Source organism: Cornus florida, unplaced genomic scaffold, assembly GCF_030987335.1.
Source record: "Cornus florida cultivar Cherokee Brave unplaced genomic scaffold, ASM3098733v1 CherokeeBrave_3.0.0_Hap2_Chr11, whole genome shotgun sequence".
NCBI lineage: Eukaryota > Viridiplantae > Streptophyta > Magnoliopsida > Cornales > Cornaceae > Cornus > Cornus florida.
Genome location: NW_026775581.1, coordinates 78,885,009 through 78,903,014, shown reverse-complemented (window position 1 = coordinate 78,903,014; position 18,006 = coordinate 78,885,009). Strand labels below are relative to the sequence as shown.

The window sequence follows — 18,006 nt, the reverse complement described above, 5'->3', positions numbered from 1 at the left end:
GTTCCTCTGAGATTGCAATTTTTGTGGGCGGGTACGTTATGGGCGGGTGCATGGCACTGTCATGCTACCGTACTAGCAAGCTACGAGTGTAGTTCGGATGGAATCAGCGTTGGGTTTTGTTCCGACAGGTGTAGTCCTTTTGATCGATAATGATGATGGTTGTTTTGGGGATCAGTCGTAGTGATCGATTTGGTTGTCTGATTGTATGGCTAGAGTAGTCATTTCATTTAAGTTCTCCTTGCGTGATAACGCTTTTGGGATCAAGTTGATTGATTGATGTTTTGGGTAGAGAGAGCATTGCATTGTTAGTGTCACTTATGGTGTCACCTTTAGATTCAGAGATGGATTGTTAGAGTCTTACCATTGTGGTAAGGGCTAACGTTTGTTTTGAGAAAGGTTGTTGTTGCGTTGGTTTTTGGAGATAGTTATGGCTAGGGCTGATCATTCCTTCTACCTAGACACTCTAGGACACGATGTCCATAGGGTTCATTGTTGTATCACTTTTGTTTTCTACAGTTTCATTTACTACCACGTTAGTAGTATGATTTATGTTATTGCGATGCATGAGTAGGTGGAGGTCTATCCACATTTGCTTTCTTGTTATGTGGCTTTAACATGCCTTCTTTATATGCTTAGAGATGTCATGTTGTTACTGAATTTTTGTGACATGACTTTTGTGCTTACGTGGAGACGTGCTGCATGTACCTTTGGTTTTATCTATATGAGTAGATTTATTTATTTGGTAGTTGCATTCCTTGTCATATGCATGACTTTCGTGTTTGATTCTCCTTTTAGTTTCCCTCAATCGTACGTAGTGTGTCCGATTTTGTTATGAGATTCCTTGTAGAGGAGTTGTCACATTTGTTTGGTTATGAGCTGTCTATTTCTTTAAGGTGGGAAGTGGAAGAATGGGATTCCTCTTCTTTCTTGGTTCGTGGTTGGGACTTCACAAGGAGTGAGTCTCTTCTCTTCGTCGCCTTATGCGTAGTTTTAGGGTTGGTTGGTCCGTGAGGATCATTGTTGTCATTTTGAGTCTTTAGCAAGGATTTGATGGATTTTGGTTGACTTACTTTCATGTAGGGGGTGAAGTCTTTAACCTTGTTGTCATTCATTTCAGAGGTAAAGTCGTGGTGTTATCCTTCTTAAGACTGGTGGTTTCCTTTCCTTCGTGTCTTTCCTTGGGGAGTTTTACTATGGTTGTTGAAGGAGTTGTGGTGCTTAGAGTGAGTTGATTGGTGTGAGATCATTTTACGGGGACTTGCGTCCATATCATTCAGGATTTATTTAATTCGTGAGGTGAACTCGCTACTCTTTTGAGAATGTCCTTTGGAGACTTGTTTTATTTTTTTGGAGACCTAGATGTGGTTGACCCTTAGGAGAAGTTTTGAAAGATCGCCATTGGATTTGGCTTGTTTATGGAGTTTTCTCGTCCTAGTTATGGCTAGTCATAGTTTTGAGGAATTGTAGTTCCAGTGATTGATTGTGAATTGGAATTAAAGGATTTTGATTTAGCTTGGCGATACCAAGCACGATTTTGAGATATTCGTTTTGTGACTTTGGTTGTCAGGACTTGATGTGTGTACCATTTAATGGACTTGTATTTCAAGGATTTGGTTATCCGTAGTAGGGATTTTGATCCTATGTTTGATTTCAGTATGGTTTCGTAGTTGATCTGTTGCAGGATGATATCTGCGATTTCGGAGATGATGTTTTGCTTGTTAGACTTTGGACTCTTGATTGAGGTTGTTAATAGGAGTATTTTGAGGCGTTGGAGTTGTTGGTTTTGTTGTATTGAGGACTTAGGTCCTTAAGCTTAGCAGTGCCTATGACATTGCTGTCAGAGTTTTGGGATTAGCTACCCCAACTCTTACAAGATGCCTGGTTGCCGTAGTGCTTTTGGTAATGATGATTCACGACATTGATGTCATTTGTATTGAGAGGTTTCATGGGTAGACCTAATGGGGGGCAGGTTATGAATTAGTGCCTTATACTGTATGCTACCTTACTGACGAGTAAGTGTGGGCGGGTTCTGGTCACTATTCGTACTGCCACATTGTCCTTATTTTGTACTTTGATTTGATCTGTGATGATCTTGGAGTTCTTTTTGGGTTGTTTTTGGATCGGTATGATGGTTCATCAGGAGAAATGCTTACGGTTGTTGTCTTTTGTTCCTTTATCTGGCGTTGGGTTCTGTGAGTAACCTTTGACTTATCGTGTGGCCGTGTGGTCATTTTTCTTTTGAGAGGTTGTCTAGTAGTAAGCACGTGGGTGCAAATGTAGTTGGCTTAAGCGTTGTCTTTCAGTCTTGGGGTTGTTTTTGTTGCATGTTGTTTGGGGTACTTGGAGATGTACTCCGTAGTTATCCTAGTTTCGCCTTTTGCTTTGTTGGGGCTGGATTTCGGGGACGAAATCCCTTTAAGGTGGGAAGGTTGTAATGACTCAGTCATTTTCTTCCTTTTCTTTTTTCCTCAAATTTTGCGAATAAATTTTTTCCGTTGTCTTTTCTTTTCTGTGGATGGTTTTTCGTCACTTAGTGTCGCCTTGAGTGCTCAGAAATGGTTTCTGAGACTCTTTTCCGTGGATTGACAACTTTCTTTGAGGACCGAGTCATTTCCACAATTTCGTTTTTTAACACTATTCACCTTTTTGTCCTTATTCCTATTTCGTCCCTTTTCCTATTTCGTCTTTTCCCCATTTGTCATTTTATTGGCAAAACCTCACTTCTTGTGCTCAGAGTTAGTTTTTGACTTCACGTATCTTCATCTTGAGTGGTTCCCACGAAGTACGTATCTTTACTTTTTCAGAAAGGTACTCTGGTTGCTCCGGTGTCCATAGGGGCATGGATGTATAAATCTTTGAAATTAATTTCTTTTCTTGGGGTGTTTTTCGTAAATATCTTTTGAAGATATTTTATTTCAAGGGTATCTAAGAAAATATTTTTTTTGAAGATATTTTCATTATGGGGCAGTTTCGTAGTTAACCCTTTTTGTAGGGGTCATTGTGCAATGAACGAAAGTTATTGCAAAATGTCTCGTCTGGAGCCTGGATCCTCGTACGGGATTCATTTTCACTTTTTGTTGACTTGTAAATTCATAAAATTTCGTTCTAGTCGTTTTTCTCCAGTTTCAGAGTTTCTGGACCCGGTTGCCGCCGAACTTGTTCGGGGTATATCTCTCTGCTCGGGATTCAGTTTCTGACGTTGTTTCTTCTGTTGTTCATATTTTATCATTTTGAATCTTTTTTGTTCATAATGTTTTTCCGTTTGAGCATGTTTCTGAAATTTTCACTATTCAAGGCGTTTTGGGGCCTTTTTGCAATTTTGTAAAGTTTTGGGGTAAGTTCACGATTATTGAAAAATTGGGAATTATAAATAGGACAAAAATTAGAAAATTCTAGAATGCTTCCTCTTCAGCCGTGGGTTCTCTTCCTCTCCCAAAATCATTTCATTTTATTTCTTTTTTTTGCCTTCAAGCTTCCCTTCCATTTTTCGGCCGATCGGCTGGTCTTTTGGACTTGGTTCCTCAATGGAAAACGTTCCCCTCAGCGCTCTCTACATCATACTCAAAGGCCTTAATTTTTGGAGGTATGTAGAATATTTTACGAATTTTTGAAGGTTTGAATCTAGGAAATTCAATGGGGGTTTTGAACCATTTGTAGCCGGATTCCGGAGTGGATCCTTTAGGGCAGAATGATCTCCTTGGCGTTGGCCACATTCCCACCAAACAGTTTTCCATTCCGCCGCTGTTGATATTGAAATGTAGTTTAGGAATGACCTTGTAGATTCATTTTGAACATAGACGTTAGGTGGCATGACCCACACTTGTTGTTTTCGTATTTGGATTTCAAGTTGAAAACTTTAAGAATCTATATCTTGTTGCCTTGTATAACATGTTTCTATGTTGTTTGAATTGCATGAACAATGTGATTATGATATAGATGATCTAGGTAGCTTAGGGTGCTCCCTGGGTCTCATCTTGACATAGACGTTAGGTGGCATGAGCCCCTTTAACATGTTTCACCATAAGGTGATAAAATTGTAAAATTTTAGGTCGATGCATGCTCATCTCCTATGAGTAGCTTTTATGTTACTCACCCCTACGATACTGGGGCATATTTCATGTACAGGACTCAGGATTTGAAGATTCCATTGCTCCTTGGATGGCTTACAGTTTCTAAGTTTCTATTTTATGCAAGTATTAGCATAAGATGCCTCTTTGTAGCCCTATTTGTTTAAACTTGTATTCGTTGATTCGTATATGTAAAGTGTACGTAAGTGCACTCTTTTCAATGTATTTAACATGTATGACATGAGGCCAGAGGCCAATGACATGTATCTCGTTTTCTATGCACTTTTGTTTTCAAAGTTTATTATGAAAATATTGGAAAATGTTAAGTCATTGCTTTATAACTTTCGCATTGGGTGTTGGAATTTCATTTTTTTTTTGCCCGGACTCAGAATCAGACGATTCTTGAGTCTAATTTTGTTCATTTTTCATTGTCCTTCCAATGGTGTGCACGGTAGCACCCTTTTCAGTGAGAAATGACCATTTTGCCCTTAGTTCATCTCTTTTCGGGTTAGGCATTCTTGCTTCATTTGCTTGGCTCATTTGAGTTTCGTGGCTTCATGGAGAGTCATTTTGGGGCCTTAGGGATGACGTACATCTCTTGAGGTCATTTGGCTTCTTTCGCTTCCGCATTTCGGGTCCATTATCGGGTCAACTTCCGGTTCATCACTAACGTACCGGGTTAAGAAATTCTGGGTCGTTACATGAAGATCTGATTTAATTGTCTTAACAGAAAAGTAAAATCATCATTAGAGTTATCAACCACAAAATTCTCAACCTGTGTTGATTTTAAAGCAAGATTTTCTCCTTCTGATTAAAATCGAAGTTTTGCATCTTAAAGCTTTTCAGTGAACCTACAACCTCGTTAACTTTACAGGAAGTTAAATCCCAATGTTCAGTGATAGTTTCAACCCTAATCTGAAATCTTTTAGATAACGACCTTAAGATTTTTTCACAGATTTTCTTATAACTAACTCTTTTTCCTAAGTGACGCAGTTCAGAAATTATTTCATGAAAACTGGAATAAAAATCAGAAAAAGATTCATCTTTAGGGATGGCAACGGGGCGGGGATCCCATTCCCCATCCCCGTACCCTACCAAAATTTTTACCCTCATCCCCACCCCCATACCCGTTAAAAATGTCAATCCCACCCCTATCCCCGCCCCCGTCCCCGCCACCATCATCCCCGCCCCCGTCCTCGTCACGCCCCGCCTCCGATTAAGTTTTCCAACTTCTTAATATCACACATATACAGGAAAGAAAAAATCACAGTTCCAATTGTAAAATATATATATATCTTAGTTCCAATTGTAAAAAAAAATAAAAATCACAATTCAATCAAAAACAAAATGATCTGATCTATTATATACAAATATATACACACATACAGACACGTTGAACAATAATTTCTTCAACCACTTTCCAAAAAAAAAAAATAGATGTGTATGTGTATGTGTGTGTATATATATAAATAATAGATTAGATCAGATCAAATCAGAACAAGAATTTCTTCAATAAAAAAGGAGACATGCTTATCCTCAATGAGATTTGGATTATAAATAGAACTTAGAGCAAAATCAATATATACATATACATATATATATACACATACACTTGCATATGTAGATGAACAAACTTAGACATGGAATCAGACGGGGAAGAGCCGGTGCCGGTGAGGGGGAAGACACGATGTCGGAGACAGATTGGGAAAGAAGCGGAAGAGCCGATGCTGTCAATTCTTAGGAGAAGAAAGAGAGAAGATAGTGAAGGAAGGAGAAGGCCGCCGATTGGGCTATTAGGATAAGGTTTCAGGGTTTTAACATTTATGGTATTTATATAGTATAAGCTAGTTTGGTAATTATAATAACAAAGGCAAGGGTATCTTAGTAACTTCACACTTAATCGGGGTGGGTTTACCCCATCCCCGGCCCCGGCCCTGGCCCCGACCCCGGTAGGGATTCATAATTCTCCCCCATCCCCATCCCCGTTTAGCTAAAAGGATCCTTATCCCCGCTATAAACGGGGCGGGGCTGGGACCCGGCAGGGATGGAGAATTTGCCATCCCTATTCATCTTCTTTTATCACGATGTTCCCAAAGTTATGAGAAACCATCTGAATTTTGGACAATTTCACTTTTGAAGTTCCTTTATGAGTAACTTGCAAAATATTCCAAGCTTCTTTACCAGTTTTACAATCAGAAATTCTAGCATATTCATATGGAACAACAAAATTAATAATTACATATAAAGCTTTGCCATTAGCATCATTACGCTCAGTTGCAATAGCAGTAAAAGCAAAAGCATCTTTTAAGACCTTGACTTCTTTTTACCATCTATAGTTTTATCTTCTCTAGGTGGTGAATAGCCAGATTCAACAATAGCCCAAGTTTTACAACTTGAATTTTGTAAATAGGCTTTCATATTTGATTTCAAAAAATTGTAATTATATCTTTCAAACAAAGGACCACGTTAATTAGAACCGCCTTCTTTCAACGCATAAGACATGGTTAAAAACCAATTTTTGAAATCAAAGCAAAACTTTCCAACAAGGATCAACTCAATATGTGGAGATTGGCTTTAATACCAATTTGTGAGTTGTACGCAACGGAATATTTAGAAAGTTTTGAAGTTTTAAAAACAGATCTTATGTTTTTCTAACTTTCTTTATTTTAGCAATTAATAAATTAATATCATGCAATATAAAATAAAGCAAAGTAAAAGTTAGAGATGACACCAAGATTTTTAGCTTGGAAACCCCAGTTGATAAAATACATCAACTATTTGCGTGGGAAAAACCTCGTGGACTGTGCAGTCCAAAATAAATCGATCCACTATGCTTGAAACAAAATGCACTGAACTTTGACTCTGGCTCACACCCTATCGTTCTACCAAACACCAATTGCTGACAATCCTCTGGCTTTGCGACTCTCCGTCCAACAGCAACTTGACCTTAGGTTTATGCTTAATCATTGTAAAAGAGTAGTAGGTAGATCAGACAGCACTCCTCGAATGCTCCAACCCTTTCAAAGTGTGATCGCTTTTACTTCTGTTCTTGAACTTCTGAATTCAATGTAGAAGTAGATCTGCTTTTGTCTGATCGATGTAGACGCAACTGTATGATCACGATCAGGATTCGAACAACACAATTCTAAAATCACTATGTGAATATGTGTGTGTTCTAGAAAGACAAACAAAAAAATCTCTAAGATTTTTTGAGATAAAAATCTTCCTAAGGCTTTTAAAAATAATAAACTGATAATGTAAAAGCCGTGAATAAACATATGTGTATGACAAGGTTTATATAGAGTTTAGAATGTCCTAGTCTCTCTGAAAATATGGAAAAATTCATGTATAGGACTTGGTACAATCTTAAACCAACTAGGAAAGAAATTAGGAAAAAGAAACTGAAAACTGTATTGTGAACAAGACTCCTTGAACCGGTTCAGGGGGGCTGAACCAGTTCAAGTATGGCAGAAGTTTATTTCGAGGCCAACTGAAGACCTTGAACCGGTTCAGAGGGGCCTTCTGAACTAGTTCAAGTATGCCAGACTTGAATTTCCTGGTTCACTAAGGCTGAAAACACTATATGGTAAGATTTTGAAATAAATACCAAGTGTAGAATGTATCTTAACCTTTTAAAATTCCTTCCTAATGTGTTGTTCTTACCTGTCTCGAATAATCTCGGTTATGGTAACTTGGAATAATCTTTCAATTCTGCAGTCGCTGTCGATCCTGATATAGTAACTTCTAATTACAACTCGACAGGGACTTGTTTTGTTTTCAATAATTGCCAATTACAAAATAATATCTCATAATACTAACTGTAACCGATCGGGTGCTTCGCGATCCGACCCAAAAGCTTAAATTGTTAGGTGGTGATAACACCCAACTCATTAATTTTCCATCCGAATCCGATGCATTGTGGCTCGGGCCACCCTGCCTACTGGGGTAGAGGCTCAAACACCTTCTTGCAAGGCGCTTGGCGTAAAACTGGATTAATGATTGGATCTGGCTCTGATAACATATACAATATAAAAGAATTGGTATATTATATTATATTGCATATGAAGTTATGAACCGTATAATAATGTCCTATATATAGGAAAAAGTTAAGAGTAGGGAAGTGGTGAACAAATAACCTATAAATAATAATTCGGTGATATAATCGATCATATGGATTTTCTTCGTTGTGGAGCCTTTCTTGGACAGCCAAAGGATTATTCCAAAAGCTACCATCTTTGATAGTTTGATGAGGTACTTCCTTACTACATGTTCTGCTCTTTGTCATTGAATAAAGAACCAAATATTATATCTCAACAATGCTGCTTAATTTTTCATGAACTAATGTTGGGAGGTCCCAAGCCAGGGTTAACAAACATTTCTCCAAGAAACTTTTAACACCAAACTGTTTTGGCTCACAACCATACCACAAAAAATTTCTAACGAGTAGTTCCAATTGTGATGACTTTAGCAGGGAAAATGAAACATATGGGACAAAAAAAGGACGGAATGTTGAGAAAGGATACACAATAATAATTTATATTATACAATTAAATCACTAGACTTTTCCAATCCTTTCACATGTATCATACATTCATATATATATATATAGAAAGAATTGGAAAAGTTGTGAACATATATGTATGTATGTATACATGTATACACATATTTTCTTCTCACAATGATTTAGAATCATGATTGCATTGTTGTGGAATATTATTATTTTTGAGAATCCGGGCTCATGCATTAGTCCTTTCTGCATTTTATCAGAATGCTTCTGCACAAAATGCGTATTCATTTGTTTGGTAGGTTGCATAAAATGTGGGTTGTCTAAAATTTAACTTCTTCATATTAAGTGCACATTTTTCTTCATAATCGGCCATAATTCATGTACAGTTGCATTTTTCAGGCAGTAGGTTGAAGATGGATCATACTATAGTGGCTAAAAATTGCAGGTTTTGTGGGACATACAAGAAAGGAAAAAAAATTGTTGGACAAGAAAAACTAATTTTACAAACTGTCTTACTGTAACTATGCAAATTATCAAGAGTGTCAACAAACCAACAAACTAAAGCATAGGTCAGGATTTCAAATAAATTTGTTTTGTACCCTAGTAGATCTAAATGATCATGACTCGTTAGACATAATATATATGGTACTACTAGAGGTTGTGACTAGACCATATTTAGAACCCACAACTGTGACTCAATGTTTCATATGTAAATAAAGGGTCCATTAAGCATCATTATGTTTGTATTGATTGCCTTCTCATAGAATATAGATGTAGGTCCAATCATTTTCATATATAACGTCCTTTATATATATATATATATATCTCTCTCTCTCTCTATATATATATATAAAGGATAACTATCATCATTAGCAGCTAAAGGGAATGGCTGGTTTAATTTGGCTAAGCAAGGAAATTAAGGACAGGAAAAAAAGATTTTAATATATGGTACCATTTGCTTGCATGTGGGGTAACAAAAGCACTTCAAATGATAAAGATTATACACTAACTCGACAATGCATGTTGGTGATATCATTTTCTCTCTTGCTTTCCTCTCCCAATAATTCTATACATCACCTTCAATTTCTTTGATATTTCATGTAAATATATATTAAGGAAAAATAATTAAATAAGTAATTATATGTAAGGACCATCACTCTAATCAGACACAATATTATCCGTTTTTGGCTCACTGGGATTAGAGACTTCCTAAGGGTCACCCGTCCTGATACTACTTCAAGTTAAGCAAACTTAACTCTGGAGTTCTGGTAAGTTCACAGCCATCACGGTTTTAAAATGCGTTGTGTTATAGAAGGGTGTTGAATCTACATATAATACTTGTCCCATCCATACCGAGGTGATGTGGGATTGTGCACCTATAGCTCGCCCAGTGTGGTAGCCTGCCAGTGCCTCGCACCCACCCATGCACACCCGCCCACATTGGGTTGCCACAATCACCCCCTTTGGGGCCCAACGTCTCCGTTGGCCACACTTCCGGCTGGGTCAGACTCTGTAATTTTCCATCATGGTTAAAGTTTGTTACACTATTGGATTTCAGTTCAATCATTATGGCCGATCTTCGATCTGAAAACTGATTTCACTGATGAAGTTTCATCTGCAGGATTGATTTGGTCACGTTAGCCTTTGAGTCGAGTCTCTAAAGAATTTTAGTTTGCCCTATTTCGATTAAAATCGAATTTTTTACGAATTTTTGATTGGGCACTTCGCAAAATTTTGTTCCAACCAGGATTGCTGTCCCAATTTCTTTTTATATCATAATTTATCGCGCTTTATAAACTTAGGGCGTGACATTATATGTGAAGAATGAAAAATTCAAAGTCATAGGATTTTAAGGTCACATATATTAGTGGAGGACACTTTTAAGGTGAATTTGGCATGTACCCTTGCCTATATAATGAGCGTTCCAAGGGGGGCCAAGTAGTAAACAATTCCTAGTTTCCAATCTTTCCCTAGGCTTCTTCCATTGAAGAATTCTAGTTTTATACTTTTCTTTTAGCTTTCATCAAGCTCTCTTTTTCATTGAATCTTGAAGCTATTTATGGTTTGTTTCTCTAGTCCTTAATAGTCTTTTTGTAGATGGTCAATTCTATATCAAAGGGTTTTCCATGAAATTCAATATAATTTTTCATTAAATGATATTTTAAATTTTGCAAACAGGAGGAGAAGATGAGTCGGTCCATCGCCAACGCGATAGACTACAAGGGCTTCCCAGCTGACAAGTCGAAAACTGGTGGTTGGGTGCCTGCTGCTCTGATCTTAGGTATATGTTACACAATTAGCTTTTCAAGTTATATATATATGTGTGTGTGTGTGTGTGTGTGTGTGTGTGTGTGTGTTCACTTTGCACATATATATGCTCCATTTTGCATCTGCAACCAAGAAGCTCCTTTCAGTGTATTAGAGCTCTATTTATCAAGTGTGCAAAATTGTTCCGCAGTTGACTCAATTCAATCACACCCTTGATCAAGAAATTTAAGAAATTGAACTGCAAAGTTTGGAAATATTGATTTAAATAACCATTTTATAATTATGAGTTTTGAATATTCTTTAAGTACTTCTATTGCACTAGAAATTAATTTTTATTTTCCATTTGTTCATAGCTTCATCATTGCCACTATCAGGCCAAATGGTATCAATAGACGAGTACATTGGATAATGTTCGGATCAATCCACCCTCATAACATGAAAAAAGAACAACAAAATCCATGTACAACAACAATAAGTACTGCGCGCATAAAAGTAAAAAAAAAAACAATAATATACACAACTTTTTTCATAAAGAGATTTATAAACAATTTTCACTAAATTATAGAATTTCACAGGCATTGAATTTTGTGAGAGGCTTTCAACAATGGGTATAGCAGTAAATCTGGTGACATACTTGATTGGAACCATGCATCTCTCAAGTGCCACTTCTGCAAACATTGTCACAGATTTCATGGGAACCTCTTTCCTCCTGTGCTTGGTTGGTGGCTTCCTTGCAGACACTTTCTTAGGCAGATATAAAACCATTGCCATTTTTGCACTTGTTCAAACCCTTGTAAGCATAGCATTCCAATACATTTACATACTATTAGTGTAGTCACTTTGATTAACATTCTATTTATATATTTTTCTTATATATATGTATATATGTTGCTCACAATGATATATATAATTCAGGGTACATGTATGCTAGCCATATCAACTAGGCTTCCACAGGTTCGTCCACCTCCTTGCGAGGGTAATCCAACAAACACATGTAAAAAAGCGAGCACGTTTCAGATGGGGATTCTGTATATATCTTTATATCTTATAGCACTGGGGACTGGTGGTCTAAAATCAAGTGTTTCAGGTTTCGGAACTGACCAGTTTGATGAGAATGATGAAAAGGAAAAGGCCCAAATGGCCTATTTCTTTAACAGGTTCTTCTTCTTCATTAGCATAGGGACTTTGATAGCTGTCACAGTACTTGTTTACATACAAGATGAAGTCGGACGAAGCTGGGCTTATGGAATCTGTTCTGTATCTATGTTCATTGCCATCTTGATATTTTTATCAGGGACTAAACTGTACAGGTACAAGAAAAGCTTGGGAAGTCCCATAGTCCACATTCTTCAAGTCATCGTAGCGGCTACAAGGAAGAGGAGGTTGCAAGTTCTTAATAAATATGACAAGGGTTTAGTGCTGTATGAAGATTATCCAGAGTCTTCAAGAATCCGTCATACAGATCAGTTTCGGTACGTTAGTGTGTGTGTTTATACACATCTATATATATATATATAATTTCTTGCAAACTTTGGTTATTCCTATTTTTATCTATAAAATTGATATTAAGACATTGAAGTCATAATAATAATTTCCACTCTAAGATCAAAAGTGCTACTTTGATTTGATTACAAATTGACCCCTCAAGGATGACCCTTCTAGAGTAGGGATATTTGTTTCAATATGACATGATTTATGCTTGTTTTTGTTGCAAAAGATCTGTGCCATGATTCTGCTCACCATTTTTGCATGTGTCACATGTGTATATATATATATATATATTTTCCTAGTTGGTACTCACGCACACTTATCTCTTCTAAGACTTGAACCCTTAACCTTCCTTTGGGAGATAAGAGGCTGATACCGCTAGGCCACTGACCCGTTGATCACATGTATATATATATATATATATATACATGTATATAATCATGGTGCAGTTTTAAATCATGTGGACTTGAGTATTTTCTTCTTCGTTTTTATAAAAAATTATTCTAATAAAAAGAACTCACAGTAGAATTTTTATGCTAGGTGTTGTAATTAGGTAATAATTCCATTTGTGCGCGCTTTGACTAATTTCTTCTACAGTTTCTTGGACAAGGCTGCTATTGTGACAGATGAAGACTACGGATCGAATGGGTCAGTGGCTCCGAATCATTGGAAGCTATGTCCAGTGACAAGAGTAGAGGAGGTGAAAATGGTGATCAAACTACTACCAATATGGGCTACAACAATCATATTTTGGACCACATATGCACAGATGATCACATTTTCAGTTGAACAAGCTTCTACCATGGAGAGAACTATTGGGGGTTTCCAAATTCCTGCTGGCTCTCTCACTGTCTTCTTTGTTGCAGCCATTTTGATCACTTTGGCAGTTTATGATCGTTTGATTATGCCTCTTTGGAAATCATGGAAAGGGAAACCAGGTACTCTAACAACCTAGTTGTCTAACACTATATAAAGATTGAAGGATTAATTGGGAGGAAAGGAAAGGAAAGAAAAAGAGGGATATACAGACTAAATAGTAGTGTTTGGTTTAAAAATTAGTAAGGAAAGAAAAAGAAATAGGAAGGAGAATGAATGATACATAGGAGAAAAAATGTTCGACTTATTTATCTTTCCAAAACATGATAGAAATATTGACTGTGTGTTTTCCACCATTTCTTTTTAGCAAGTAAAAACTTATTAATTAATTTGCCTTAACCACTCACAAAATAAAACAACTATTTTTATTTTATTTTATTTATTTATTTATTTTCACTATCTTTTCTAAGTACAATGAAGTGATCCTGTCAATATTTCTTTTGTTTAACACTATCCTCTTTTTACTTTTGTTACCTACTTTTTAAAACTATAGAACATTAAGTCATATATGAATTCATCTAATAAAGCAATTGAAATTAGTCCCTCTCTCTCTTAGTTTATTCAGTATCTATTTTAGGATATAAAGAAAAGAAAATAAGTAAACTAACACAATTTTTATTCAGAATTTTATCCAAAATAATGTGGGAATATAATTATTGAATTCACAAGGCTAAATGGTCTTTTGTAAATAAGTCTCATCATATACTCAGTGTGAAAATTATGTACATATACTTTTTGTTTGTAGAACATTAATTATAACCCTCCAATAATGGATTAAACCTTGGAAATAATATCAGTTTGGCTTGTTAAATATTTGGAACAGGTTTCACCTATTTACAAAGAATAGCCATAGGTCTCTTCCTCTCCACAGTGGGCATGGCAGCTGCAGCACTCGTGGAGGTGAAGCGTTTATCGGTGGCAAGAGCAGCCGGTACTCAAAGTACTACTTCAACACTACCCATAACTGTCTTCCTTCTGATCCCACAGTTCTTCTTGGTTGGCTCCGGTGAAGCATTCATATACACCGGACAACTGGATTTCTTCATAACACAGTCACCAAAAGGGATGAAAACAATGAGCACTGGCCTCTTCCTCACAACCCTTTCGCTTGGTTTCTTCGTTAGTAGCTTCATTGTATCAGTCGTGAAGAGAGTGACCAGAAATGGTGATGGACAAGGATGGGTTGGGGATAACATCAACAATGGCAGACTTGATTGCTTTTATGGACTGGTAACCATATTAAGCTTCATTAATTTTGGATTGTATCTTCTTTGTGCTGCATGGTACAAGCCACAAACAGGTAGACAAAAGGAAGATATGCAAATGGAGTGTGCTGTTAAAAGTTCCTTGGATGAGGAGTGCTAGAGTGATAGTGATTAGTTTGGAACTACATGTTTAATTTGCTGGTTTTCTCTACTGTTAATTTAACCATGTATAGAGTTGGTGACATAGTTAGATTAACTATGTTTATATCATGGGGCTAAACCTTTTCTTTTCCCTTTTCTGTTAAGCCAAGTTATATAATTCTTCTCAATGGTTGCCGCTCTCATGCTTTGAGCGTACTCACTCTCTCGCTCCCATTACAATTTTATGTGACTTAAATTTTGCTGCTTTCACTCTGTTTGATTTAGCTCTTAAGGGCCCTTCTATTCGCGTTGACGTTGGCTAGGCCAATACATACGATAGTATGCGAAATCCACCTCAACTGTGCTGGTCCCAACACATTGGACCCTATATGTATCGGCCCTAGCTGAAGTTGTTGTGAAAAATCTTTCTTTTTTCAAGGATCGGACAATAACGAATTATCTTTTTGAAATTTACATTTTGTATCCTTTGTGCAATATTTTCTTTTTTGCATTGTAGAAAAAAATATGAAAAATAAATGGTTGCGATGGTCTTGTTATTTTGTTGCTATTTTGTTATGCCCATCTGCTTAGCGTACTTTATAATCTACCACTTGACTGGATGCTTAAGACACAGTTATGAAAAAGAAAAGGAAAGACAAAAAAACATATGAAGCAAAGTAGCACCACACTATTTGGTTAGGAAGGAGAATAGAGGGGGAATTCTGAAAATCATCCCCATCTTCCACACTTTGGTTAATTTAGTTAAGACAGAAAATATGATAATGAAATGATACTCAAGAGAGATAATACATTTGTTATAAAGTATAAAACGAAAGCAGAGAGATAAATAAAACTAGTAGAACACACAGATACGTAGTTCAATCACTAGAGCCTACATTCACGGCACAAAGAGCCCAAAGGGCTACATCACTTTTATAATACTCTCTCAATTCATATACAATACAATGGTGGATGCTCTTTTATATATTATGAGAATAAAAAGAATTAAAAAATAAGAAACAAGGAGAATTTTTCTTCACTAATTCCGTCATTAAATCTTCAATAACATTATTAGACCCAAAGCCATAGAAAATATCATCTCAAAATTTAAGGTTATCTGCAATGATTTTTGAAATAAGTATGAGTTGTTTGATTTAATTATCTAAAAACAACTTTCAAGAATTTCAAAAAAAATGGAAGAACTAATTTCATATTCATTAGAGAAATGTTTTGTAAAATTATCAATGAGATGAATTCAAGAAATGTTTCGATTCTCACAAAACGCAACATAAATTTAGACTTAATAATATATATAATTTGTGAGTTATTATACATATCTAAATATCAAATTATTTTAGAGTCTAGAGTTAACAATGGGTGAATTGTTTCTTTGTAATGGAAAGAAAAAAACAAGTACAAAGTAAACAAAGGAAAATTTAACCTATATCGGAATATTTTCTTGAGGTACAGAGCCTCAGAATAGGTTTTCAACTTTTCATGCATATGGTAGATTATGCAAAGTAGTGAGACATTTTGGCTAAGATATGGTGCCTTAATTGAAAATTAACCTAGATCCATAACCCTATACAGTAAATGATTACTGTAAAAGTCCGCCACATCTTTTGTCCTATTTTTCTTAAAAGACTAGAATTTGAGAATCACACCTTTTGTATCAGATTTCTTCATAAAAAGTATTTATGTTGTCCACACGTCACTGCAACAATTCCAATTCCTCACTAAAGCTTTACCTTTATCCTTGAATATTACATCACATCATCATTACGTTTTATACAGGCCCAACAATGAAATCTATCACGCATAAATAAACTTTTTCTTTGTAAAGGAAGTTTATGAACTCTGATGTGAGGGAAAAACGAGAGAGCTCTCCAATAACTAAAGGCCGACCACTAGGTAATGGTGACAAACTTAATTTCAAACCTAGCATAATCTTTATCAATTATCATCCAATCTTATTAAGACATTTTCAGCCTAAAGCAAAACTCAATAAGGCAGTTTTTATGTTTAATCTATTAATAAAAATAAAAATAATAATTCTATGTATTATATATTATGTTTAATCTCTTGGAATGTGCTCACACTAAAAAATTAGAGAGAATCATTTTAATTAATATGTTAAACCAACAAAGAAATCTTACTAGTGTACCACATAAAATATAAAATAAAAAATTTGTTTGGACATCTTTCGGAATGAAAGATTTTAGATAATCATCTTAATTGTTTTAAAATAAAAAATAAAAAAAATTGTTTGGACATCTTTCGGAACGAAAGATTTTAGATAATCATATTAATTGTTTTAAGGTGTAGCTGACCTGATAGTACTATTAAACACACCTTCACAAGTATAGGATTAAATTAATATATCTATAAATTAGATAACTTGTTTATTTATAAGAGCCATGATATATTCTTCGAAAATAGAAGATCCGAAGAGAAATAGATTCCATCAGATCCATTAGATATATTAGATTCTATATTAACTACTTTTAAAAAACGGAATCCAATCCATCCTTTGGATGTATTGAATTAAGAACACTATATTGGTCCTCCATTTGGAGGACAAATCATTATTCTTTCTATAATGTTACCTCTTCTGTATCCTCTTCAGATTCCTCATATCTTATATGGGTACCCTTGGTGGTACAAATGTGATGACAATACGTACAATTCCTCATATCTTATATGGGTACCTTGGTGGTACAAATGTTAGATGAAAATACAATGACAATAATGTAAGTATGTGGTCAAATAATAGTAGAATGATTTCATTTGGCTGGATCCTTGTTAACCAATTGAAGGGAAGTTGTGGGATTCTAATAAGTAATGCATCAAAGATGGTCATAGATCTCATTATTACTAATTAATTGAAGGGATGGATGATTATGCATAATAAACAGCATCACCACAAATTAAAAGTCGGCACAACATGTCAATTAGTCCCAACAATCACTAGTATAAAGTGGAGAAAGCATGTCAAATCAACCCCATCATGCTTAGTACACATGGTGTCCAACTAAGGTAAGAAATTTGAGTGAAATTCAAATTCCATCCATTCTAGAAGCATCAATTGTATATAGCTTGAGAATTGATATTTTTATGGAGAATGGAGTTTTTGTTTTTCAATTGATGCATTTTGTGACATGATCTTGCGCCAAAATTTTGTTTTTATGGAATTTAGAAATAGGAGAATGTTATTTGTTTGGTTTGTCACTCAAAAAATACTTTATGTTTAATCTCTTGGAATGTGCTCACACTAGAAAATTAGAGAGAATCATTTTCATTAATATATTTGTAGATGTCTAAAATTTGTGATAGACTAATCACCGTCGGATTAGTCAAGAAGTCAAATATTATTGATTAATCAAATTTCTTGATTGCGAGTCTCCTTAATGGACACGTGTCAAAATCTTAAACATTCAGACCTTTAAAGAAAAGT

General features: G+C 35.6%; 1 protein-coding gene across 3 annotated transcripts; it reads left to right on the top strand.

Annotated features, from left to right (window-relative positions):
* The first annotated feature begins 10,503 nt into the window (after positions 1–10,503).
* LOC132283554 (protein NRT1/ PTR FAMILY 6.2-like) lies at positions 10,504–15,022 on the top strand. Of its 3 annotated transcripts, XM_059785517.1 has the most exons (7): positions 10,504–10,636; positions 10,753–10,855; positions 11,418–11,635; positions 11,758–11,999; positions 12,153–12,314; positions 12,928–13,268; positions 14,030–15,022. In XM_059785517.1, the coding sequence occupies exons 1-7, from the start codon at positions 10,634–10,636 to the stop codon at positions 14,569–14,571; spliced, it is 1,611 nt and encodes a 536-aa protein (XP_059641500.1). In that variant the 5' UTR covers positions 10,504–10,633; the 3' UTR covers positions 14,572–15,022. The 3 variants fall into 3 exon arrangements, with proteins under 3 accessions (XP_059641500.1, XP_059641499.1, XP_059641501.1); XM_059785516.1 differs by having other exon boundaries at positions 11,758–12,314; XM_059785518.1 differs by lacking the exons at positions 10,504–10,636; positions 11,418–11,635 and having other exon boundaries at positions 11,758–12,314.
* The last annotated feature ends 2,984 nt before the right edge of the window (positions 15,023–18,006 follow it).

Excerpts from the sequence above, each read along its gene's own strand:
- LOC132283554 (XM_059785516.1), top strand. Across the intron at positions 11,636-11,757 it reads TTGCACTTGTTCAAACCCTT|GGTACATGTATGCTAGCCAT; the intron begins GTAAGCATAGCA and ends TATATAATTCAG. Across the intron at positions 12,315-12,927 it reads CGTCATACAGATCAGTTTCG|TTTCTTGGACAAGGCTGCTA; the intron begins GTACGTTAGTGT and ends TTTCTTCTACAG.